Raw genomic sequence first — 27137 nt, 5'->3', positions numbered from 1 at the left:
TGAGTGTCACAAAATAGGGGGGAAAAAAGAGAAAAATGCATATGGGTTTCAAAGACTCTGTTCACTTGCAAGTTTGTCTGAAATATCTAAGGAAGTATTAGTTTTCCCTACTGGTAACACTTATAAGGCTTTGCTGACTGCCTGTGTTAGCACTCTTGGGCTGCTAGTAACAGAGTAACAAATTCTGTAACAAAGTACCACAGACGGATGTCTTAGAACAACTGAATTGTATTCTCACACTGACTGGAGGCTAAAAGTGTGAAATCAAGGTGTGGGTAGGGCCATGCTCCCGCTGAAGGCTCTCCCTAAGGCCTGGGTAGCTGGGGCTTCCCGGGTGGCTCAATGGTAAAGAATCTGCCTGCCTATGTAGGAGATGCAGGTTTGATCCCTGGGTCGGGAAGATCCCCAGGGGAAAGAAACGGCAACCCACCCCAATATTCTTGCCTGGGAAATCTCATGGACAGAGGAGTCTGGCGGGCTACAAGTCCATTGGATCTCAAAAGAGTCAGATATGACTTAGTGACTAAACAAGGCTTGAAGGAATCAAAGGGATGTTATGATATGTAAAGAGAAAGTTTTTTCAGCAGTATCTTAACTTACTCATTCTGTTGACTATTCCTAGTTTGCCAAGGTACTGTGAATTATGCTGACTTTCAGGACACACTTACGAGTGTTCATGCCTTAGAATCTGTGTCATGGAGGACAGATGATGGGTTATGATTAGCTTCTTCTATTGTATTTTCTTGATAATAAAAAAGTGGACTCCCCAAACAGTGACTTGGGGGTTTAGACCAGTAAAATTTATGAATCCTGATCAAAATGCATTGAAATTGTTGCCAATATATGACTGGAAATAGTTATAAGCAAGGTTTTGTCGTGTTATTCTCACAGAATAAGTTTGGAGTTTTTCTACTGGTAAGTAAACTCTGCTTTATGCCTTTAAGTAAAAAACTAAGAAGCTTTGAAGTCACCAAGAACTGTGGAGAGCTTCCAGTTTGAGGGAATGCAACTTTAAAATAGAAATGAAGCAATTACTTGTTTCTGTAGTCTGTGTTTTAAATGATTGCCCCACCTCTTATTAGCTCATCATTTTGAGCTTGGTCCTCAGACTTCCAGTGAGGAGTGTGGTTTTGGGAAAGCCAGCAGCAGGTGGGTAAGCTCTGCCTTTTCATGCCATGCCCTTGTGGCTGTCGATTCTCAGTGCATGTCTGTAGTCAGCATCTAAGATGATGAGAAGGGCAGAACCGTGGACGATTGGGTCTGGAAGGGACCCGAGTGATCATTCAGTCACCCAAAGCTCTCCCTTCTATTTCTCTTCCTCCCTATACTGTAAATTGTTGAAACTACAACAACTTCTTGTAAGTGGCACTGTAGTGATATACACTGAGTCTCTTGATATGAGAAAGTAGGAACAGTGAGGAAATCACAGGTGTATTACTGTGACGTGTTGCAAAGAACCCTGCTTTGAGGAGTCAGGAGGCCTGGCTTCTAGTTCTCGTTCCTATTAATGGGATGCTGGATGCATTTTAGGTCTTTGTTTTATACCTTCAAGATGCAGAGCCTGAACTCTTTAAGATAGTCTTTGAGGATTTTTTTCACCCCTTTGACCTCTGTACTTCTCCTTTCTGGTTTCCGCAGTGGAGACAGGACTGTTGTGCACAGCTGTCTGGGGTGTGTACTGCCTGGCTCCAGCGGTGTGGGTCATATACAACACACAGATGTGAATGCTTCCACCTGGGTGGTGGAAAAGACAGCATCCCTGAAAACAGCAGTTCTTAAATTTGTTAGAACGAAAAAAAAAAACAAAAAAAACTCAAAAACTTGCTAATTCCTGCCCTGCTTTATCAGGATTGAGACTCACTTCTGTAATTCTGATTCTTGCCTGTAGCACACACCTTTGAATCCTGGATCATATCTCCACAGTGGTGAATAATCAAAGAAGGCATAATCTACCTTATAATCAGCTGTTTTGCTATCATCTTTTCTCTGTGTCCCCCTTGGTAGCTCAGATGGTAAAGAAATCTGCCTGCAATGCTGGAGACCTGGGTTTGATCCTTGGGTCAGGAAGATCCAAGGATGGCAACCCACTGCCGTATTCTTGCCAGGAAAATTCCATGGACAGGCTATCGTCCAGAGGGTCACAAAGAATCGGACACGATTGAGTGGCTAACACACTTTCTCTGTGTCACAGTAGCTTCTGTCTTCTGCATCTATTCTCTGGCCTGTATAGACTTCAGCCTTTGCCACTCAGAAGGTACCCCTGGAACCAGCCTTGTTGCTCACCTGACCTTTTTAAATCTCTGTCCCTCGACCTGCTACACTGTGCCCAACCTCTAGTCTCCTTAACCGTGTCCAGGTCTGGGCTGTTGTGCCCGCTGACCCACCCATGGGGAGATGCAGAAGTTGAATTTGATGTTATTGAAGTACAAAAGGAGGTTGGACTTCCCTAGGTCGGTGTTTCCCAAGTTGAGTTAGTATTATTCCTCCAGCTGCTCATAGGTGGGTGGCCCAAAATAATTTTGTGTTTGAAGACAATCAGTTAAACCAGGTTAATGGACTTTAACATAAGTACAGTGCAAGTCCCCAAAAATGGCCTAGAGCACATCACCCTATGCTGACTTAGTGATCTCTGGTTACCCCAGCACAGTGTTCTCCGGCCGACTGGCTGGATGGGGGAACTTCATTTACAGGAGAGGGCCTGGAAGGTCAAGTCTCAGACCCCATCCATCTAGGATGTTTTGGGAAATAGTGTAGTTTTTGTGTGTATTTGTAGGTAGCAGTCTTCGTAATGATTTCTCCTTTAAAGAATGACTTTTGAATGTATTTTATAGATAAACTAAGTGTTACAAAATCCTGCTTAGGTCATTGCCATCTGGCTTAAGATTCTGCAACTAAGCATTTGAATGTTTCTATGTTGTACCCCCAAATGCAGCCCCTTTAATGTACTATTTAAATGAACAGCTTTCATTTTTATACTCACTGTTGTCTATACTGATCTATTAATACTTGTCTGTTGGTAGGAAAATAGGAAGCTATTCAGAGCCAATCCTGCTCTGGATGCCTGGAAGATTTATGTAGAATTCATTGATGACATCGTGGTGGAAGGCTTTTTTCAAGCAATAATGCATGACTTAGACTTCTTCCTGAAGAACACAGAGAAACAATTGAAACCTGCACCATTTTTTCAAGCACAGATGATCTTAATGCCCCCAGAGATTCTGTTTAAGCCTTCTTTAGAAAGAGAGGCTGGAGATGGCTTCTATGATCTGGTGGAAGAAATGCTGTGCAGTAGTTTCAGAATGTCTGCCCAGATGAAGCGAGTAGCAGCACATCTGGAAACAGAAAACTACCAGGTATGCTCTTTGTAAATAGGTATTATGCTTATTGTTAATTATATGTACATAATAGATTAAGAGCTTATACATGCATTTATTAATAGTGATACTGAATACTGAATGCAGAAAATAGAATACAGAGAGATCAAGGAAACTTAAAAGGAAACAAATTCTTTAAAAAGTTTACATATTTTTAAAAGTTCAACATATTTACATATATTTTATCCAATTTTGCACATATGTTTAGAGTTACAAACAAATGCAAAGCTAATTCCAAAGCTTTTATTCTGAATATACTTCAGTTTTGAGTTCTAGTGTTTTCTGTATTCTGATGTTCACACTTCTTTGCTGTATTTATACCAAGTATGGTTAATTTTATTTGTAACTAACCTAAAAGCAACATCCTGTGAGCTGATCCTGAGGCAGCCAGGAAAATCAGGAATTTTAGAACAGCCTTTTAAAACGGGATAAAGCCACATTAAAGAAAGCACTTCATTCTTGATATATAAATGCAAAAGAGAAAATATTAAGAAACAATATTTCAGATGAAAAGGCAGAAAAGAATATAGAGATTGCAACTTCCCTGAATTCAAAACAAATGTGCTTACTCAACTACCCAGATATTTGAATATGTAATACCCATACAAATATATGTATATTAATGACATTATTATAAAATTAGCTTTTATATTAATGATTCAAAATTAATTGGGATAATGAGCATAAAGAAAGAAGTTGGGAAAGGCAACACAATTTTTTATCTTACTAACTATTCTCCTTTTGAAGACTGGCCTTGGAGAACGTTAGGCTGCACATAATTGAAAGAACATGGTTGAGTTTTGTAAATGCTTGGCTCTCCTGTTGTTTAGAGTGATGTGGACAACATGCTGGGCCTGGCAGAAGGTAGGCAGGAGATCATGAGGAGAGTAGCAGACGTTATCAGCAAAGTCTTGGACTTCAGAAACACCCTGGACACGTATGCTTACCTATGGGTAGAAGACCGAGCCGAGTTCATGAAGCACTTCCTTCTATATGGCCCTACTGTGTCGGCTGAGGAGATGGAGCCTCATGTGAATGAAGAGGTCTCTGAACAATCACCAACACTTGAGCAGTTCAAAGAACAGGCAAGGAAAACCCTAAGCAGTCAATCTAGTTTCTGGGTTTTGACTGAGTTGTTGCACAGTGACTAATTTTTTTTCTAATTATAGATTGACATTTATGAGGCCCTGTATGTTCAGATGAGCAAGTTTGACGACTTCAGGGTGTTTGATAGTTGGTTCAAGGTGGACATGAAGCCTTTTAAAGTGAGCTTGCTGAACATCATCAGGAAATGGAGCTGGATGTTTCAGGAGCATCTTTTGAGATTTGTCATTGACAGGTAGCCCTTTGTGTTTTGGCATTTGGAATTATAACTTCTTATACCTGACTGCTTCTTAAAACTGATGTATTAATTTTAAGAGCATTAAAATTGCCAGTTTTATAATACAGTTAACAAGCATTTACTTAGGTAAATACTGAAAATAAGAATCAGTCAAAAGCCTTATTCTTCTAAGTTTTAATGAGTTTAATTTGTGTTTGTATATGTGTATGTACATACATGTCTTTATAGCCTGAATGAGCTACAAGAATTTATGAAGGAGACAGATGCTGGACTTCAGAGAGAATTAAGTGAAGGCGATCATGATGGTTTAGTTGACATTATGGAGCATCTTCTGGCTATAAGAAGCCGACAGAGAGCTACTGATGAACTCTTTGAACCACTGAAAGAAACCATCACACTCTTGGAAATGTATGGCCAGAAGATGCCTGAGCACGTCTATACTCAGCTAAAGGTGAGTGTAGTGGTAAAATAGTCACGATTACCATAAACTGAGCACCTCCTGTACCCACATTCATTCTTCACGTGTACTCTCTTAGGACTCCTCGTAGCAACATATTCTGTAGATATTAATGTTTTCATTTTACAGCTTAGGAATCTGAAGCTGAAAGGGACTTAATAATTTTCTCAGGGCCACTCAAGTAATGAAGCCAGGACATACAAATCTAGGGGTATTTCATGCCCAAATCCTTGCTCTGCATGGCTGTGCTTCACCATCTTCACGTTCAGGTAATAAGAGAGTCTCTCAAGGACTTTTTTGGGGTTCTTCTTATATCTTCACTTTCCCATGCGAAATGAACTCCAGCTCTCTTTTTCATCTAAAATTGCCTATCAGTTGAGAACTGTCCTAGTCTTTGGAAACAAATCGTGGACATGTTAATAAAGAATAAATAAAGCCCAATTTGGATGGAGAAATCACTGTTTCCTAAGCAGGGTTTCTGTGTCACCCTGCTCTTTCTATGTTCTGGATTGACTTGGCTGCTGTGTGCCAAATGGTGTACAAAGTCTTTGTGCTTACAACTGAATTCATGAATAAAAATCTCACCATTGAGATGCTATTCCCATGTTCATGTTGAAGTTCTATAGATAGTTTATGTATTTGCATCATCTACCAGCTTCCAGGATGGCTTTATGTTTGACTGGGTTTCAGTCATGTGATCAGTTTCTGCATTAAGAAAAAAAAACAAAAACTTTTTATTGAATTCTGTCTAGTTCAGTGGTTAGAGCATGGAGCTCAAACTAGGATTTCTTTTTTGGAAATCCATCTCATATGTTTGTCTCAGAGCATGCTTCCTCTTCAGTACAATATCCCTCAAGATCCCTCACTTGTAACATTTGTCTATACTGTCTCCAATTCCCCGTTTTTTTAAAAAACTGAGGTGAAATTCACAGTTCATATAACATAAAAGTGACCGCTTCAAAATGTGTGGCATTAGTACATTCACAAGGTTGTGTAACCACTGGCTCTATCTATTATAGTTTCAGAACATTTTCATCGCCTTCAAAGAAACTCCATGTCCATTAGTGGTCATTCCCCACTACCTGCCCTCAGTCCGAGGCTACTGTCAATCTTTTCCTGTCTTTATGGATTTATTTATTGTAGAAACTTCATATAAGTGGTTTTATACAATATGTGACCTTCTGTGTCTGGCTTTTCTCACTTGGCAGGATGTTTTTGAGATTCATAAACATTGTAGCATATATCACTGCGTCATTCCTGGTTATGGCTGAATGATGTTCAGGTGTGTGTGTGTGTGTTTCATCTTTTGGCTGTTGTGAATAATGTTGCTGTGGACATTAGTGCAAAAGTATTTGAGTACCTGTTTTCATTCCTTTTTTGAAAAAAAATTAAGAGTAGAATTACTGGGTCATGTGGTTTCTAAGTTTAACTTTTTGAGGAACTGCCAAAATGTTTTTCACTTCTGCTGCTCCCTTTTATAGTCCACACTTTGTTTTGTGAAGACTCTGCAACAATGTATTTACAAGTGATCTGTTGGCTACAAAGAATTACTGTATATGAATTATTAAATTTTAAGTAAAATCTGTCTCTAAAAGAAAATCTAGTTTGATTTGGAGTGAAAGGCAATGTGAATAGATAATATATAACAAGAGTGAGAGATTAAATAATTACGGCAGAACACACTGTGCGTGTTTGTTTTTAGGAAGATTGGGATATTCTTTGAGTCAGATCTTGAACCTGAAAATATGTCATATAGAGAAACCAGCCAAAATAGAAGGAACTGATAGGCGATTTGGGTCATGGCCTCCAGAATTTGTATTATAAAAGTTTGGCTCACACTTTGCTAAAGCTAGGTCCCAGTCATTTCTGTTGTCATTTTTAAGTCTTTGACAAATTTTCCTGACACATATGACACCTTATATACATTGTTCAACAATAAGTTAATGAGGAAAGTATAAGTGGTCATGGAGACATGTTTGATCAAGTCACTTAGTTCTGACTGTTAGTTTTTTTATGAAATGTGGGTTCATATATTTAATTTTAGTGCTGTGGTCTGCTGAAAGATTTAAAATTCTTTTATGCATTTTTTAGCTTACACGCTTTCTAATGGACTCTTACGTTTCCAAGATGAATAAAAGCAAATGTGGTATTCTGCTTTTTTTCCTATAAAAATAAGTTTGACTCACTACTTACAGTTTTGGCAATGTTGAAAATACTAAGCTTTTCAAGATTTCAAAAGTGAACCACACTTTTAGCTCTGTGTGCGTTTCGATGCTGGTAATTCATGCTGATAGGGGAAAATATAAGATTTATAGGCAGTTCAAGTTGCTTGTGGGGGATAACAATGTACCAGATTTGTTTTAATTGAAGCCATTTGTGAGAGTTACTTTTTCTCCTTCATAATCATTAGTGGTCATAACATTTCCCCAAACTTGCCTGTGCTTAGTTTGATGCTTAAAACCCCTGGGCATGGCTGTGTTCTCATACTCTATCTACAGTATGCTCTGAAGCTGGATTACACCTGTAATCTATAGATTTTTTTTAAGTCCCTTCCCTGTTAAGAAACCTTCATTGACTGCCCCTAGCCTCAGAATTGGAGAAGGCAATGGCACCCCACTCCAGAACTCTTGCCTGGAAAATCCCATGGGTGGAGGAGCCTGGTGGGCTGCAGTCCATGGGGTTGCAAAGAGTCGGACACGACCGAGCAACTTCACTTTCACTTTCCACTTTCATGCATTGGAGAAGGAAATGGCAACCCACTCCAGTGTTGTTGTCTGGAGAATCCCGGGGACAGGGGAGCCTGGTGGGTTGCCGTCTATGGGGTCACATAGAGTCGGACACGACCGAGCAACTTCACTTTCACTTTTCACTTTCATGCATTGGAGAAGGAAATGGCAACCCACTCCAGTGTTGTTGTCTGGAGAATCCCAGGGACAGGGGAGCCTGGTGGGTTGCCGTCTATGGGGTCACATAGAGTCGGACACGACTGAAGCTACTTAGCAGCAGCAGCAGCAGCAGCCTCAGAATCCTGTCCATTTTCCATAGAGCCCACACTCTCACTCCATTCTGCACTGGAAATCTTACAAGATATTGAGGGATCTCTCCCTGTTGAAATCCACTCATTGCTGTGAGCCTGTGATGCAGTGTCTCCTCCTTGAGTGAACCAGTATCAGCTAGACTTTGGAGGTCATCTAATCTATTGGTTTTCAATGACAGTTTACTTTTTATCAAGCGGAAGCTTCTTTGGTATCCGCAAGTACAAAGCAGATAGCAGCAGGTCTAGTGTAGCTGAAGAAGGTTAAGAAACCTGAGCTCACCGCTGAGACTTCTTCATGTCTTATCTCCCATGGCCCTGAAGGGACTCCATGAAACTTTTAGGTTCTGTGGGGTCAGTTGGAATTGCAGAGTGAGACCATGTACAGATGAGGATGCAGAGTTTTGTTGAGAAGGATGGAAAAACAAGACGAAAAACAGGTAGCTTTAGAGCCCACGTCTCTTAGCTCCTGGTCTGGTTGAGTATTTCTGTCATGACGATTTGTTGCATTTTAATTTCATAACACCTCCTGATGGAAGTTAACACCTTCTGTCATGAAAAAAGTTGTTTGTGTGCCTCTCCTTCACACTGACAGATGATATAACAATATCTGTCTAAAGCATATGTTTTATCTTTGTAGCCCTCCTCCACCACTCAGATACAGTTTATACTTAGCACAGTGCACTTTTCATAATTGACAGTTACTGAATCGTTTATCAAATATGTATCAAAGGTTACAGAATAGTCTTTAAAACCTTTGATTTTTGTACTTCAGATACGCAAGTAGAGTCCCATCACCGTGGGTGGTTTTGTGTGACAAAATAATTTCAGTGTCCTGGGAGATGACCCAGACAAACAATGCTTTCTTAGTCTGGACACAAGGAATGCTTTTCAACAGCAGTTACACAGGAGGGCTCTTCAAAGAAAGTAAGTTGCTGTTGCTGTTTGCATTGTAGTCAGGACAGCAGAGTTGAGTTGCTACCTGAACAATTTATGACTGCTTTATCCTCCATCAACTAGGAATTAACCTTCCCTTCCCTTTGCCTCATCTTACTTTGAAAATCCTTGTCATTTACAATTAACCCAAATGTTCAAACTCTCCATCCAGAGCGAGTACAAACACAGCTTTGGGAGTCAGAGGAAAATGAAGGACAAGACTGATTCGTATTTTCATCTCTGCCCCACCAGATCCAAAACATCTTTTTTTCACTGGCTAAATGTGGCTCCATTTCTAGGTGTTAGATCAACCAAGTCATTTCCAGAGCACTTAATCTTGTTCCCTCAGTAGCAAAATAATTTGGTAATTTGTGTCTTATTTTGAAAACATTTTGATTTATGCCGAGGTCAGTTTCAGAGGACAGCCTGGTTTGTGCTTGGAAGATGTGACTCCAGAGGTGCAGTGTGTCAGCCTGGGATTCAGCCTGATTCTGAGCCTTTTAGTCATTTTAATCTTTGGGGTGTAAACTCCATCTCTCATGCAAGAATGAAAGGATGCCATGGGTGAGCGGAGAACGATTAGGATAGTCTAATCCTGTGGAGCTGGTCTGTTTTAGGTGCTGCAGTGATTCCCATTTGCACCTTTGTTTTTGCAGGAATTACCTGAAAGATGGGAAACTACCAAAAAGATTGCAGCAGCTGTCAGACACGAGGTCTCACCTCTCCAAAACGCAGAAGTCTCCCTCATAAGGAAAGCGTGTGTTTTGTTTGATGTAAGCTAGCTAACAAAGATGTTTTGTTGTTGTTTGTTTAAGAAAGGTTTTATAAGACTGGTTGAAGCTGTTTGTTTGAGATTCACTTTGTTTTTTTCTGCCTTCATCAGGAGAAGCAGGCAGAGTTCAGAGAGAGATTCAGATTCTATGCACCCCTTCGTTTTAATGCAGAAAATCCATATACAGTACTCGATAAGGTAATGTGATTGCAGTGATCTTGTGTGTTATAATAGCTGTTTTAAAAAAGAAATTGGGCACTGAGATATTGCTGTATTTTACCTTAGTTTTGCAATTAGTTATGGGTTGAGAATTAGCTCTATAAAACCCAGTTATAAATCATTTTCCCCAAGTAAATTATATTGTGATTTAAATCATGTCTCCCCAGAATGCTGTTATCATCAAAGTACTCATACTAATGAAACTAACAACTACTATTATTTTTTAAACACTTTATATGTCAAGAACTTTGTTAAGCATGTTACATACGTTATTTATTTCAGTTCTTGCAATATCCCTATGATATAGCTTCTATTCTTTTTTTCAGATAAAGATATAATCATGTATAACTGAGTAACTTGTTGGAGATAACACAGTTAATGACAGAATCAGTGTTAAAATTTTAGCTGTTTATTTTTTTAAAAGATGAGAAATATTGACCAGTGTGCTATTTCCTATGTGATACTTGGTTCATAATTCTTAATCTTAGTAAGAAAAGTCCTTACTCTTACTTACTCTTCCACCCGCCTCTGATTTATGTCTTTGCCTCATTCTATACTTTTCTTCTTTAGGCTTGATTACATGTCCTTAATCTCACTCCCAACTGCACACTATATATGTCTCCATGCTCACTCCCCAAATATATGTTATGTGGTTTTCTGGAGGTGGCTAGTGTTTTAGGGCCTTTCAAGTGAATGCCCATAACTTATTCTTAATTCTGGATACAAATATTATTGAGTCATTCAATCCTAGTTCATAATGAGCTACTTTGTCATAGTTGACTATAAGAATGTATGTAACTGGCAGATAATCCAAAATGGTACATAATTCATGAGGCTTAAAAAAACATTTTAAAATTTTATTAGAAAAATTATATCTTTGTTTCTCTAAGAATTCTTAACCTAGCAGCCTAACTGATGACTTTGAAGCTTAGATTCAAGGACCGGGAGTTTTTCTGGGTTCATGTAGGCTGCCATCCTGACTTGACTTCATGCCGGAGATAGTCCTTAGTCCTTTTGTTGTTGTTGAGTCGCTCAGTCATGTCAAATTTTCTGTGACCCCATGGACTGCAGCACGCCAGGCTTCCCTGTCCTTCACTATCTCCTGGAGTTTGCTTAGACTTATGTCCATTGAGTCAGTGATGTCATCCATTTAGTTCCCTGTTGTCCCCTTCTCCTCCTGCCTTCTATATTTCCCAGCATCAGGGTCTTTTCCAGTGAGTCAGTTCTTTGCATCAGATGGCCAAAATAATACTCCTTAGACTCTTGTAAGGCTTGAAGCTGACATGGTTTTTTACTTCTCTTTCCAAATTTTGGTTTGAATTTAGTTTTAACTGCTTTCAACCATTCATTAAACACCATTCTATATAGCATGAGTTCTTTTCTTTCACTTGGCTGAGGGAAAGTGGTTAATACATTCACTGAAAAGGGAGTAGGTTAGAATATTCTAATACTGTTAGTTTTTTTTTAAGATTATACCTACATTGCGGGTGGTCTCAGCAGATTGGATGGGGAGATGTTTTTCCTTGACTGTGCGCTGTGTGTAAACATTTCCTGCAGTTATCATTTATTGAGTCTTACCATTTTCCTGCTATACTATAACACCATATAGTTACGTATTTAAAAGTCAGTTATCTAACTTTGCACCTATAGAATATGTTGAGGATTTATACAAAGTTTTAAATATAGTAGGACTCGGTTACTTTTATCTTGAAGTCATTTTTTTATGTGTTTGTTCAACAAGCGTGCCTAATGTTTATGTAACTAGCTTTAACCCAAGTCAGGTATATGCTTGTTCTGGACTGACATGGTAGGTCCCAGTACTCAAGGCACTTCACTCCAAAAGATGGAAACCATTGACCCACCAGGAACAAGGGGAGTAGTGTGGTACATCTCTCCTTTTATAACCAATTACTGGGAAATTTATATTATGTGCTATTCTTTCTTCATAGCTGAAGATACAGTGAACAATTGAATTAAAATAGTTAGGTTTATATTTCTAGGAATAATTAGTATAACTAATAGGGAAATAATTAAAAATAAATAAAACGGCTGTTGACTCTGGGGAGTGTGGTTGACTAGCCATTTCGAAAATCCCTCTTTTATAGAACAGATGCTGAAACATGTCCACAAATAAATAATTCTAAATCTATTGCTGAGTTCCCAAGAAAACAAGAGAAATCTTTAAAGGGCAGGAAAATAGAGTAGCTGAAACCAGGATGGAAAGCAGAGGGAAACATAAAAGCCTGTGCTGCTGTAGGGGCAGATCAAAGTACCAGAAGTCTAGAACTTTGTAATTAGCCCTTTCAAGGCAAAGGAGGAGATCCTTTTAAGAGGGCTTCCCTGGTGGTTCAGCTGGTAAAGAATCCACCTGCAATGTGGGAGACCTGGGTTTGATTCCTGGGTTGGGAAAATCCCCGAGAGAAGGGAAAGGCTACCCACTCCAGTATATTCTGGCCTGGAGAACTCCATGGACTGTATAGTCCATGGGGTTGCCAAGAGTCGGACACAGCTGAGCAACTTTCACTTTCACCCTTAATGAGAGGGTGGGCTGGGAAAATCTGCAGCCTGCAGGGAGCCTTTGAGATGACAGTCTTTGCTCAGAATAGGGTGAAAAAACAGAGAAAAGGATCCTCTGGGAATTGGTAAACATGGGCCTGTTCTCCCAAGAATTGTGGTTCAGTTTTGTTCTACTCTGATAGTTAAGGAATTTCCAGGTCAGGAAACTGAGATGGTTACAAATAGTTCTTAGCACACAATAGAAGCAAATCCAGATCTCCTCTGCATAGAAGAGAATAAAGTGATCTTATTCTAATCTCTTCAGGGGCCCAACAGATTAAATTTAGTTAAATTTGAGTTTACGGTAAAATAAACACACCATCATGCATAAGGGCCAGCAGAAAGAGCAAACGACAGATACAGACACATATAAAATGTCAGATATTAGAAAACGTTTATTGGGACTACTCTGGTGGTCCAGTGGTTACGACTGGGCTTCCACTGCAGGGAGCCTGGTTTTGATCCCTGTCAGGGAACGAAGATGCCACATACACATAAAAAACAACTCAACATTTATTATGGAAATAAAAGGTAATATTGAAAAAAATAAGCAAGTTCTCAGTTTTGAGACTATCAAAAATGATCAGCTGAGTTTGAAAAAGGACCAGGGACTTATGGGAGTGAAAAATAAAATTATTTTAAAAGACACAGCTCAGTAGTGGTTAAAGAACTAGTTAAATTGAAAAGAGGATTAGTGAAATACAAACGACATTGGAAGGAATCACTTAGAAGACAGCACATAGGTGAAAGGAGATAAAAAATACAGAAGAGAGAAGAGATACAGAGTAAGAAGTTAGAATGATGTCTAACTTTTCTACTCAGACTTCCTGGAAGAGAGAATAAGCAGACTATTAGACAAGCAGTGGAGATAGAGTAGCTGGGATTTTTTTTTTTTTTTTAAGAACTGGTCAAAGCATGAATCAACTGATTGATGATATTCACTGATAAAGGTTAAATACAAAGTCAACATCTGGACACATCACAATGAACTACAAAATACCCATGGCAAAGAGAAAACCTTTAAAGCATGCAGATAGAAAAGACAGATTATCTGTTAGAAGTGATACCTGAGGTAAGAGCATATTTGTCACCAGCAACAATGGAAGCTGGGCGATAGATGGTTTTTTCCCAATTCTCCAGTGTAAAATTATATTTCAGTAACGAGTATATTTAAGGTAAACAAAAGCAGAATGCATCAACCATCAACAAATCATTGCTGAAATGACTTCCAGTATGTATATTTCAAGAAAAGAGAGGACAAACAAAGCCAAAATTGATTCTCAGAAAAGACTAATTATATTGACAAATCCCAGGTGGAATTAACAAAGGGAAAAAAGAAAAATCCACAATTCTAGGAATAAATAGGGAATGGCAGTACAGAAAGAGCAAAAATTCAAAAGATCATCAAATATAATCAATAAAATTTAAGCAAAGTGGATACATTTTTGGAAAAACATAACTTACTAAAACTGTCTCAAGAAATAACATACCTGAATAGTCCTATAACTATGAAAAATTAACCAATAGGAAAATAGAAATATAAACCATTAGTTTAAAACAGAATAACAGGCTCCGATGGGATTATAGGTTAATTCAAGGAGCTTTCTGGAAATAAACCTCATTCATATGCTTCCAGAGCCCAGAAGAAGAATGAACACTCAAAAATTGCTCTATGAAGCATGTCTTATTTTTGTGAAAGGACAATATGAGAAAGGAAAAATTATAAGCTGTTCTTTTTTCTGTACACATAGATACAAACAAACTAAACCAAACCTAATCAAATAATCCATATAAATTGGTTGGGTTCATTCCAGGAAAATGTTTAATTTAACATTAGAAAATTAATATAATTCATCATATTAATAGATTAAAAGAAAAGTCATATAATCATCTTAAGAAATGCCAAAAGATCTTTAGGTATCATTCAACATTCACTTATGATAGACACTCTATCCTTTTGACCCATTAAAGGATAGCAAAACTCTATTTATAAAGACATTTTTACCAGAGCACATAAAAATCCTAGTAGCATTAGTGTTAATGGTGAAATACAGAAAGGACTATCAGCAGTAGAATAAATTAATTGTAGTGTATTCACACTGGGTAGTTCTATAAAGTGGTTGAAATGAACTTAATACATACTTTTCATGAATATGTAGAAGTACCTCAAAAATAAAATATATCAAAATTCTTAATATATAGTGTTCATATAAATTTCCAGCCATAAATTCTAAGAGTTTAGCATTTGCAGTACAAACACATGTAGTGAAAATATTATAAAATCAGTGATGTTAAATAAAAATTTAGTGATTTTGTTTATAGTGGGAAAGAGAAGGATAAAATTAAGGTCATTAAAAGTTATTAGTAATAAGTATTTCCTAAGCTGGATGGTGCGTACACCCATAGCCAGACCCCTTTTTATGTGTATGGACTTTTTCCTAACATTTGTAACACTAAGAGAATTGCAGTTAATGTTTATAACATGTTTATAAAGGTATAACGTAAAAATGAAACAACTTACATCATGCCAGAGTGCTAATATTCTAATTTGCGTTGCAAGAAATTAAGAGAGTTGCAAGCTGATAAATGATTAACTGTGGGTATTTAAAGTTAAGAAAAGAAACTCAAAAGACCTAAAGTAATAGAATTGTTGGATATTGAGAGAAGGTTGAGAGAAAATATAAAGTAGAAAAGCAACGTTAAATCCTTTGTTTGCAAACCCAGTAAATCTGTAATGTCCAAACTTGATAAATCAATAAGCACAACCTGTGCAGAGAACTGAGAACTAGAGAAACAGCCTCCAGAAGAATGGGAGTGAGGGCCTTGGGTTTCCAGCTTTTCCTGCATGCATGCTCTTTTGTACTCTTTGCACTTGACCATATTAAGACACTGGTATGTTAATAAAAACTAAAAGTGAGAATTGGCTTATCAAAAAAAAAGAATTGGCTTATTAAGAAAGAAAAGAGTCAGCTTATATTCTGTGTAAAACATAAACTGTTGTACATTGGAATTTTTCATGGGTGTGCTCCGTCTCATCAGTCATGTCCAACTCTTTGTGACCCAATGGAATGCAGCCCGCCAGGCTCCTCTATCCGTGGAGTTCTCCAGGCAAGAATACTGGAGTGGGTCGTCATGCCCTCCTCCAGGGGATCTTCCCGACCCAGGGATGGAACCTGTGTCTCTTATATCTCCTGCATTTGGCAGGCAGGTTCCTTACCACTAATGCCACCTGGGAATATTTTGTGTATTGATAATCTCTAGGACATTCTTTAAATTTGAAGGTTGTTTTTTATTTTTAAGTGATTTATTCTTCAGTGGAAGCTTCTAGCACCACCTCTTTTGCTCCCCAGAAAAGTCCCCAGCTGTATGAGGAAAATAAAGAGGAAAATTTGTATTCATAGCAATTTGATACCAGAGCACATTTTGCTGAAATAGTGTATGGGGAAGGTATTGATATCATTATTGTATTTACTGATAGTCTACTCTAGCTTTTTGAGTAGCTGTGAGTTTGCTCATCTAAAGCCTTCTTACCAATAATTATACTTCAGATTTCTCTTTCTTTTAAAAATCGAAGTTGTGAATGTTAATAGAACCAGAACACTGTGGCTTCTCTTCTCTGGCAGCTTGTTGGATATTAAGTGTGTTTGTGTTTCTGCTTTCTCCTCAGGCAAATCAAGAGCTTGAGGCATTAGAAGAAGAGATGCTGCAAATGCAGGAATCTACTCATCTTTTTGAAGTGGCTCTTCCAGAGTACAAACAAATGAAGCAGTGTCGCAAAGAGATAAAATTGCTCAAGGGGCTCTGGGATGTCATTATTTATGTTAGAGTAAGACACTGCTTGTTGAAAACATACGTGTTTTTTTTTTTTTTTCTTTTAGTATTTCTTTTGTATAAATATACAATTTTTAGTGTCTGCATAATTTTATAATATCTTAAAATATGTGATTGTTAAACTTTGTCCCAGAATTGGAGTTCCTATAACTTGTTAGTTGAAGATTCTTCTCTGAATTATTAGTGGTTTTTGTTTTCAGTTCTCAATGAAACTTGGTATGAGTCTCAAGTCCTTCTAGAGGGTTCTATAGAATATAAATAATGAATATATGTTGCACTCATATGGTCATCTCTGCATACAAACTCACATATACACCCATGCTTGTACTTATATATGTGTGCATATATAAACAGGCCTGGCTAAAAATAATTTGTATATTGCTAGTTAAGTTACAGACTTAAGTATAAAAATAAGTTCTAGGGAACCAGGCATATTGCAATATGTGTTATACAGGATTTTCTTTGAAGTTAGTTGAAAGCCATATAGAAATACATTTATAAGAAACTCACGAGAGTTTTGGCTATAATGGATGAAGGTTTTCTTCCAAAAGCTTATCTTATATGTAGAATTATAAAAATATGATATTTAATGGTAACATTATTTATCAATTCATTCAGACTACTCAGGATTAAATGATAATGATGGTATGTGTATGGAATTTGCCATTGCTTCTAGAAATTAATGTATCACAATGTTTTAGCCTTAAGTTTGGCATGTTCTGATAACTTTTTTGTTTTGGTGTTAGGGAAGCTTTGACAGATGCAGTTAATACTTAAGTAATTGACTTTCCCCTGGATGATGGAGCTGCAGTTTATATATTTTGCTGTGGAGACTTGCTTTCACCAAATGTTGTTGACACTTTTATCTGCTTGTGCGTTTTCAGAGAAGCATTGATAATTGGACTAAAACCCAGTGGAGACAGATTAATGTGGAGCAGATGGAAGTAGAACTCAGAAGGTTTGCCAAGGCAAGTTCCATAACTGTCTGTGATGACGATTTATCTTCCTCTGCACCACCTCCTTCCATCTTCCCTAACCTAGAATCTGCTGTGTTGGGCCGCATGTCCTTATTTACTTCAAACAGGATGATTTGAGACAGGAATTTTTTCCCCACTCTAGCCAGTTGCACTTGTAATCAGGCCTGCCTTTCTGTGAATGAGTGGATAAAAGCATATTAGGGCTAATGAATTGATGAGCAGCGGCTATACTCAGGCACTCTCTGTAGCTGTTTAGAGTAAAAAAGAGGTGAAGAGCAGGGCTGAGGGGTTAGGCGTATGAAACTGTTGAATTCTTTACTTAGCAACTGTAAGTGTATTGTATCTTCAAAGGTACCTTTTGATTGTGGGCTTTGGGGCAGCTCATTGGGGTAACCTGTGGAAATACATGAAATATTATGATCTTTACTCTTACTACCTACTTTGATATCACAGCGGGGCTCAATACAACAGAACTCAGCTTCTTTGAATATTGTGTTTTGGTATCTAATCCCTGCTGTCCTATGCCCGCTAAAGAAAGTAAAGCCTCTTTGAATAAAGCCAAATGCATAGCAGTGAGAGTCTGGGTCTTTTGCTGTCTTCTTGCCCCAGAATGTCCTTGCCCAAAGTCATTCCTGTGTTGCACTCCAACCAGCTCTTCCCATCTTTTTCTCCCATTTTCTCCTGGTCCAAGAACCCTAACTAAAATGTCCCATCATTCTTTTGGATAGCATGGGGTCACTGTGCTTCTCATTGCTCACTTTCCTGCCTGTGTCCTTTACCATTGCACGGTCTCACTGCAGACTTATAGTTTAAACCCCACTCCCAGCTGAAACTCTTTTGCTTTTTTTCCTCTAAGTAGCACTGTCCTTTTGTACTGAAATTGTTACTTTATTTTGGGTTTTCTCATTCAAAATTGTTGATACTGTTCCATGAGCCAAGAAGACAGTCAAGTCAAGGACCCTATTTGAATGTCTTAAAGTTATTGAAACAAGTCAGGTCTTTGGAGGAAGGTCTTAGCAATCCAGTAACGATCTCAGTTTCCTGCATGTTTATGTTTCTAGAGGAAACTTTCTTCATTCACATGCCCTGTAGACTCTATTATTTCACTGCATTTAATGACCTGTGGGTTTCCACATGGGACATCCAATTGGAGCCTGTGAATAAGAAGCCAGTGAATCTAGGTGTCTTGTACATAGTGCACTAGTACATGAGTGAGTGGATATTTTTCTTTTTTATCTGGTTTTAGTCCTTAATCTATGAGCTTAAACATGTTTACTCTCTTCCTAATCCAGGAAAAAGTACACATAATTTTTTATAGGAGGCAGATTATAAGGTATATTACTATATGCAAGAGCTGGGTTGTTTTTTCACTTTCCTTTAGGAAATCTGGTCTCTGGAGAAGGAGGTTCGCGTGTGGGATGCCTACTCAGGCCTGGAAGGCACAGTGAAGGACACGATGACCTCTCTGAGAGCCGTTGCTGAGTTACAGAGCCCTGCCCTCAGGGACAGGCATTGGCACCAGCTGATGACGGCCATTGGGGTCAGTGTCCTGGGTTTATTAACTGAATATTTTTGTGACATGTTATTCCTTGGTTCATATCATTCATCTGGGATGAAGTGGGATTTGGGAGAAGGTCTCTGATGAGATGTAAGAGGTCAGTCTCCTTGAGATGTGACAAAGGACTGGACGTGCAGAGTTCCTGGTTTCAGCCTCTGCTGCTATAGACTAACTGTGTCATTCCTCCACACCTGCCCAGCTCATGTGCTGAAGCCTGAATCCCCAGTGTGACAGCATTTGGAGATGGAGTACTTGGGAGATGATTAGGTCATGAGGGTAGAACTCTAGTGAATGAGGTCAGTACTTTTGTAAGGGGACAAAGGCCCCAGAACTTTCTACTCTCTACCATGTGAAAATAAAAGACAGATGTCTGTTAACTAAGAAGGAAGCCTTCACCAAGAACCCAATGAAGCTGGCACCCTGATCTTGGACCTGTAGCCTCTAGAACTGTGAGAAATAAATGTTTGTTGTTTAATCCCCCTAGTCTATGGTGTTTCGTTAAAAGCAGACAGAAGTAATTAAGACACCCCCCCCCCACTTTTATCTCTTATTGGCTATATGACCTCACACAATACACTTAACCTTTCTGTATTGAGTTTTACTTTTTATTAATAAAATGAGATGGATGCTGTCTACTCTTATACATCATGTGTATCTTGTAAGAATCAAGTAAGATAATGTGAAGGCATTTTATAGAGCAGGACATGGCTGCAGAAAATATTATATTTAGTGGACAGGGTGAAAGACCACAGAAGTGAATTTAGGAGGAGAGAGAATTTGGAAATAGTCATCCCCTCCCACAATTCATTTAATAATAGTGTCGTGTTTTGTTTTGATGGTCTTTTGATGGTCTTGATTTTATTGCAAAATATAGAATTATTTCTCATGTGTCCATGCCGCTTGAGATTATGTTTTCTTTCCCTTCTAAATCTTTTTAAGAGCAAATATACCAACCTTACATTTTATTTTCTGGGGAAGGTGACCTTCATGAATTTAAAATATATTACAGGCAGCCTGATGTGCTTGTTTTCTGCTAGGCACACGTTGTGGAAAAAGGCTCTCATGATTTGAAGACAGAGTTTGCAGAGTGGGGAAATTGAGGAGAAGCTCAGCCTGGTGAAGTGGGGTCGACCTAGGCTTTATTGGTCCAACCCTAGCACCTCTCTGGGATCCTGGGCCAGTTACTTGCTCTCTGTACCTCAGTTGCCCCTTCCATGAAATACAAGTAATGCTATAGTGCTCCTGTGCAGACTTGGTGAACACACAGGAGATGAGATTACGTATAGACCTAGCATGCAGCAAATCCTCAGTAAATGGTCCCTGAAGCTGTTATTATTATAGTACTTTCCAGAGAGTCTTTTAGACATTGCATATTTAGACTTCATAGTTGATGACTATGTTCTTTGAGAAAATCTTTATTGAGTCTCCCAACATGGTATGTAGACTGCATGTCCCTACTCCCCACCCCCTCCTCACATTTCCTCTAGTGAGCTTTCTCCTCACCACAGGCTCTTACCTGTACTATGCCTTTCTGCAAGCTGGAAAAAGATGTCTTCTTGGCAGACAATTTAGAAAAAGGCATCTTCCTCTAGGCTGCTCTGGGGCATCAGAGCAGCGACTAGATCCAACTTCCGGTTGTCACCTATTCACTTCCAGTTGTCCATATTCACTGTACAAACCATGCAACTAATCAGGGGGCCCTGTGACACATCCCTGCTCGTTCCTCCTGTAAGACAGACCAGACCCCCGTCAGCTCTGGAGTGAGGTCAAACATGATACAGAAGTAACTAACTCATCTGGTTTGCTCAGGACATTTTAGGTTTTAGCCAAGGAAGCACCCGGTCCTGGACACACAGGGCTGTTTAGTCATCTTGTGCAGAGAGGCAGATGGAGATCAGCAGTGTTACAGACTGGGGAGAGCCAGAGAAGACTTCAGCTTCCAAGAGGGAGGGACTGGATGTTAATAGGAGAAGCAGGAGTGGAAACCATGTAGTGGGGTCAGCTCTTCATTTGTGAAGGACATGGGCACAGTTCACAATTGTGAAGGACTTTGGGCACTTAGGAAGAGCTGAGAGCTTCTTAGCGAATACTGGGGTGGGGAACTCACGAGATGATGAGGAAACGGGAATGACTTTTTTCACGTGGTAAATATGAATAATGACAGTATGAGTAAGAATAATTATTTTTTGCCAAGGAACTAAGATTAAATCAATGATAAAACTAGGTTAAATCATGAAAGCAACTGGGAATTATGTTCAGTGAATAGAATACTTAGAAGACAAATGATCTACTACAGGATTCCTGGGATTTCAACTAAATTATAATAAATGAATAATGTGATTCTTTTTAAATTTGGGTTTTGTGGGCAAAGGAGATAACAAATGAGCTGACAAGGGAAGGTTATGAAACAAAAGGAAGTAGTATAGTGTGAACTTGGCCTAAACCGCAGCCCTCGCTTCCGGTGGATGAAGCCTCCGTAACTGTGAGCCAAAAGGCAGTGTCTTTGGTGGTTCACACGTTTCAGAACTTGACATGTACTCAGCTGCTGACTTGAGTATATTTAGCTCTGATTCAGTCCTCTGGCCATTAGGTAAAAGGAACCGTTAATATATATGGAATCAGTCCTACCTTTTTTTTTCTTCCTAATCAGGTCAAATTTTCCATAAACGAAGCCACAACTTTGGCAGATCTGTTAGCCTTGCGGTTACACCAAGTGGAAGAGGCTGTCCGAAGCATCGTGGACAAAGCAGTGAGAGAGCTGGGGACTGAGAAGGTCGTGTCCTTGGGCTGTTTCTTTTTACCCTGGGCTAATTCTGTGACTGGCATGCGAGCAGACTGGGGAGAAGGCCATAGGCCCTGTGTGGGGACACGTCTCCCAGCAGGAAAAAGATTCCTTCTCAGCCATAGTAAATGTGTAAAACAAGAGTTGACCCAGTTGATGATGACAATTATAGCAAAAATCGCTTATGTGTCATTTACTTGGTAGCAAGTAAACCTCTCCATGCTTTATACTAATTCATTTAATTCTCTGAGGATTATGCCTGTTCTACAGGTGTGGAAACTGAAATGTCGAGAAGTGATTAGCTTACCCAGTTTCATCAAGGGAACTGGGATTCACATTCTGGCGCTTAGAGCACTGCCTATCCTGTGCTGGCTAATTTGTACATAATACTTATCAGAACTTGAAGATAACTTTTTAAGCCCCTTCCTGCTCTGGCATTCCACTTCAATAAAGGATATAAAATTCAAATCCAATAAAAATGTGATATTGGTGTGATGCTGTTCTTTTATGTGATTAAATTCATTCTTGAAACCTCAACACTATGAATTATTTGAAGGAAAGAAAATTGAAGCCAAAGATATCCCTCTGTTAGTTTTTTAAAAATTGTAAAAACAGTTTTAAAAATTTCATATGATAGTCAAGGTATTGGTTCTAAATCAAACTTTCGTGCACATAACTAAATGCTGTTGATGTCTAGGTTATTACTGAAATCAGCCGGACCTGGGCAACCATGGAGTTCTCTTACGAAGTTCACTATCGGACAGGCATTCCATTACTGAAGTTTGATGAACTATTGTTTGAAACTCTAGAGCACAACCAAGTAAGATGGATGTTTTTCTTATAGACCTTTCTTTTAAATTATGATTTTAGGCTTTTCCAAAGTTCCAGTATTCCTTCTTCATTCATTAGACATCTGCTTGTACCAGATACTAGGCATAGTACCATTTGGGTTCAAAAGGTATGAACACTTGTTCTCAAGGAACTTGTCCTTGAGTCAGGAGACAGAGAAGGATTCCAAAAAGTCTTGCAAGGTGGTGGTACTTGTGCTAAACCTTGAAGGATGGGCTGGTATTCAAGAATGATGATCAGAGAAGAGTGATATATGCAAAGAGGACAGTGTCCCCTTTTAACGGCCTCTTGGAATGCCAAAAAGTACCTGACATTCAGAGGTAATTTAAAGAATTTGGTTTCCTTAGAATAAAGATTTTCTTGATAAGAATAATGAAAAATAAGGTTGGAGAGACAGACCAGAATGCAGCCTATGTGGTCTTGAGTTTTAAGAGGATGAGTTGGCATCTCTTTGGACATGAGAGATAAGAAAGGTGAAATAATAACAGTGGTGTTACTATTATTAGACATAAGGCACTTAGGAAAGAACCTGGTCTGAGAGATGATGCTCTGTTATTTCTGATGTATTTAAAGTGAGGGACATTGATGTGAAGGTGGAAAGTCAGACCCAGACCTCAGTGCAGAGGTTCAGTCTAGAACTGTATGTTGGGAGGTCATTGTTGGTATCATGAGAATTGATGAGCTAGATAATGAGAGGAAAAGAGGATACACTAGCCAAGAACAGTAGGGAAGGGCTGCATTTGGTCAGTGAGAGAAGGAGACATAAAGGAGGCAGAGAGTGAGAATGATCGGAGACATAGTGGAAAAAGGATACTGCAATATCATAACAATCATGGGATAATATTTTCCACCAAAAAAAGTCAATATTATGGAAACAACCTAAATGTCAATTGATGGATGAATGGATAAAAAAGTGTGTGTGTGTGTGTATGTATGTATATATATATGTGTGTATATATATGTGTGTGTGTGTGTGTGTGTGTGTGTGTGTAAAAGGGACTGTTCAACTGTTAAAGAGAAATCCTGCTGTTTGTGACCACAGGATGGATGTTGAGGGCATTATGTGAAGTGAGATAACTCAGAAACAACAAATACTGTATGTTCTGTCTTATATGTGGAATATAAAAAAGCCAAACTCATAGAAGCAAACAGTAGAATGGTGATTACCAGGTGCTGGGGCTTTGGGGAAGAGGGAGATGTTGGTTGAAGGGTACAGACCCCTAATAAGTTCTGGACATCTATTATACACTGTGGTTGACTATATTATATCGAAAGTTATTAAGATAGTAGATCTTAACATTAATGTGCTAATGTTAACACACATGCATGCTCACACACAAAAGGTAATTATATGGGGGGACGCGAGCATGCTTAGTCATGTCCGACTCTGTGACACCATGGATTGTAGCCTGACAGGCTCCTCTGTCCATGGGATTTCTCAGGCAAGAATACTGGAGTGGGTTGCCATTCCCTTCTCCAGGGCATCTTCCTGACCTAGGGCTCAAACTAGGGACCCCCGCAACTCCTGCCTTGGCAGGTGGATTCTTTTACTACTGAGCCATGGATAGAGGTATTAACATTATTGTGGTAACCACTTCATAATATATACACACATGTATCAAATCATCACATTGTATGCTTTAAACTTACAGAGCATCTGAGTCTCAACAAAGCCAGGGGTGGGGGGGTATAGAAAGAGTCAAATGTATTAAATACTTAAGAGGTGAAGGAGAATGAGAAGAGGTTGTTCGACTCAGTGACTTCCTGAGATTTCAGTGTCAAAGAATAGGGGGAGTGTTTGAGGATCTGCATGGTATTAAAGCAAGGCTTAATGTTAGGACAGCTGCAAAGTTTGGTAGTAAATTCAAAGGGGAGGAAAACAGAGCCTGAAGGCTTAGCAAGCTAGAGGGAAGTTTGTTTTATATTTTTAATATTGAAGAAAAAAAAAACCCATAACTTTGGAATGATTAGTAGGCAGAGACCATGGGGAGAGTGAAGGAGGATGAAAGAATGAAGTTTAATTCCTAAAACTGCACCGTGGTGCCCAATATATTTTCCTGCCTACAAAGAGATACGTGTTCGTCTTGTAGAAGACGTATTACATGTAGTTGCTTACGTTTATCTTCTTCCTTTTAAAAACAAAACCATATTAGTGTGAATATGCCATTACTTCACTAATTTAGCAAGTGCTTACTGAATGCTTGTTCCACATTTTGCTTGCTTGGTCTTAGGGATCCAGCAATAAAAAGAAGCGATATAGTCCCTCCCTCATGGTGCTCATAGATTACTAATTTAGATGTTATTGCACATTCTTTGCCTTCATTTAGGTTCAGTTACAGACTCTGCTTCAAAGCAAGTATGTGGAATATTTCATTGAGCAAGTCATAAGCTGGCAAAACAAATTAAACACAGCAGACTCGGTCATCTTTACTTGGATCGAAGTCCAGTGCACTTGGTCTCACCTAGAAAGCATCTTTGTTTGTTCAGAAGATATTCGAATCCAACTTGTAAAAGATGCTCAGAGATTCGACAGAGTAGATGCTGAATTTAAGGTTCGTGCAAGACAGGCTATTTTCTATCCTAACAACTTTTTCCAAATAATATAAAAGCCTTGTAAAGAGACATCTTTTTCTAAATAACGTGAAAGCCTTTATAAAAAGAAACATAATTTGGGTTGTTGAACTTATGAAATCTATATATGTAATCAATATTTGCATTTCAGGAGACAAAAGTTAGGAAACTTTTCTGTGTGGCGGGTCAGAATAAATATTTTAGGCTTTGTGGTTGTATATGATCTCAGTCACAACTACTCAGGGCCACCTCTGTCATGCGAAAGAAAACACAGACACAACATAGACACATGCATGTGGCTGGCACCAGTAAAACTTTTATAGACACCAAAACTTGAATTCCATAGTATTTTTGTATGTTACAAAGTATTAGATTCCTTTGATTTTTTTGAACTAAAGATGTAAGCATGAATGGATGTTGTCTTAACTTTGTGCTATACAAAACCAGGCAGCAGACCTGATGTTTCCCACAGACCATGAACTGCCTACCCTGCAGTAAGGCCTAGGAGACAGGTTCACCTTCCTGACGTAGGAGACTAGGGAGGGGAAGCCAGTAACAGAGTTACACTATCAGTTATTGGTTTGTTTCATAAGAGCCACAGAGAATACACGCAAGTGTTAGTCACTCAGTCGTGTCTGACTCTTCGTGACCCCATGGACTGTAGCTGGCCAGGCTCCACTGTCCATGGGATTCTCCAGGCAAGAATACTGGAGTGTATTTTCCTTCTCCAGGGGAGCTTCTGAAATAGGGGTCAAACCCGGGTCTCCTTCATTGCAGGCAGCTTCTTTATTGTCTGAGCTACCAGGGAACCCCCAGAGAATAGACGGTGGGGTAATATAATAATAAATGATTTGAGAGACTTTAAGCAGAGAATACACAGAAGAACTGTACAAGAAAGATCTTCACGTCCCAGATAATCACGATGGTGTGATCACTGACCTAGAGCCAGATATCCTGGAATGTGAAGTCAAGTGGGCCTTAGAAAGAATCACTACGAACAAAGCTAGTGGAGGTGATGGCATTCCAGTTGAGCTCCTTCAAATCCTAAAAGATGATGCTGTGAAAGTGTTGCACTCAGTATGCCAACAAATTTGGAAAACTCAGCAGTGGCCATAGGACTGGAAAAGGTCAGTTTTCATTCCAATCCCAAAGAAAGGCAATGCCAAAGAATGCTCAAACTACTGCACAATTGCACTCATCTCACATGCTAGTAAAGTAATGCTCAAAATTCTCCAAGCCAGGCTTCAGCAATATGTGAACCATGAACTTCCAGATGTTCAAGCTGGCTTTAGAAAAGGCAGAGGAACCAGAGATCAAATTGCCAACATCCGCTGGATCATGGACAAAGCAAGAGAGTTCCAGAAAAACATCTATTTCTGCTTTATTGACTATGCCAAAGCCTTTGACTGTGTGGATCACAATAAACTGTGGAAAATTCTGAAAGAGATGGGAATACCAGACCACCTGACCTGCCTCTTGAGAAATGTGTATGCAGGTCAGGAAGCAACAGTTAGAACTGGACATGGAACAACAGACTGGTTCCAAATAGGAAAAGGAGTATGTCAAGGCTGTATATTGTCATCCTGCTTATTTAGCTTCTATGCAGAGTACATCATGAGAAATGCTGGGCTGGAAGAAACACAAGCTGGAATCAAGATTGCTGGGAGAAATATCAATAACCTTAGATATGCAGATAACACCACCCTTATGGCAGAAAGTGAAGAGGAACTAAAACGCCTCTTGATGAAAGCGAAAGAGGAGAGTGAAAAAGTTGGCTTAAAGCTCAACATTCAGAAAACGAAGATCATGGCATCTGGTCCCATCACTTCATGGGAAATAGATGGGGAAACAGTGGAAACAGTGTCAGACTTTATTTTTT

General features: G+C 39.0%; 1 protein-coding gene across 2 annotated transcripts in view; it reads left to right on the top strand.

The window, feature by feature from the left end:
• Positions 1–27137, top strand: part of DNAH11 (dynein axonemal heavy chain 11) — a 369573-nt gene that overhangs the window by 57988 nt on the left and 284448 nt on the right. For both annotated transcript variants that reach the window (XM_086397406.1, XM_086397407.1), the window contains exons 15-26: positions 3021–3353; positions 4205–4459; positions 4544–4713; positions 4945–5167; positions 9800–9916; positions 10027–10113; positions 16358–16516; positions 17406–17489; positions 18880–19038; positions 21707–21829; positions 22536–22658; positions 25015–25239. In XM_086397406.1, the coding sequence (XP_086253532.1) occupies positions 3021–3353; positions 4205–4459; positions 4544–4713; positions 4945–5167; positions 9800–9916; positions 10027–10113; positions 16358–16516; positions 17406–17489; positions 18880–19038; positions 21707–21829; positions 22536–22658; positions 25015–25239 (2058 nt within the window). The remainder of the gene's footprint in view (positions 1–3020; positions 3354–4204; positions 4460–4543; positions 4714–4944; positions 5168–9799; positions 9917–10026; positions 10114–16357; positions 16517–17405; positions 17490–18879; positions 19039–21706; positions 21830–22535; positions 22659–25014; positions 25240–27137) is intronic.

The sequence above is a fragment of the Bos grunniens genome, chromosome 4, assembly GCF_055505025.1.
Source record: "Bos grunniens cultivar Pamir isolate PY7600 chromosome 4, Bosgru_T2T1.0, whole genome shotgun sequence".
NCBI classification, from domain to species: domain Eukaryota; kingdom Metazoa; phylum Chordata; class Mammalia; order Artiodactyla; family Bovidae; genus Bos; species Bos grunniens.
This window is presented reverse-complemented; position numbering and strand designations above follow the sequence as displayed.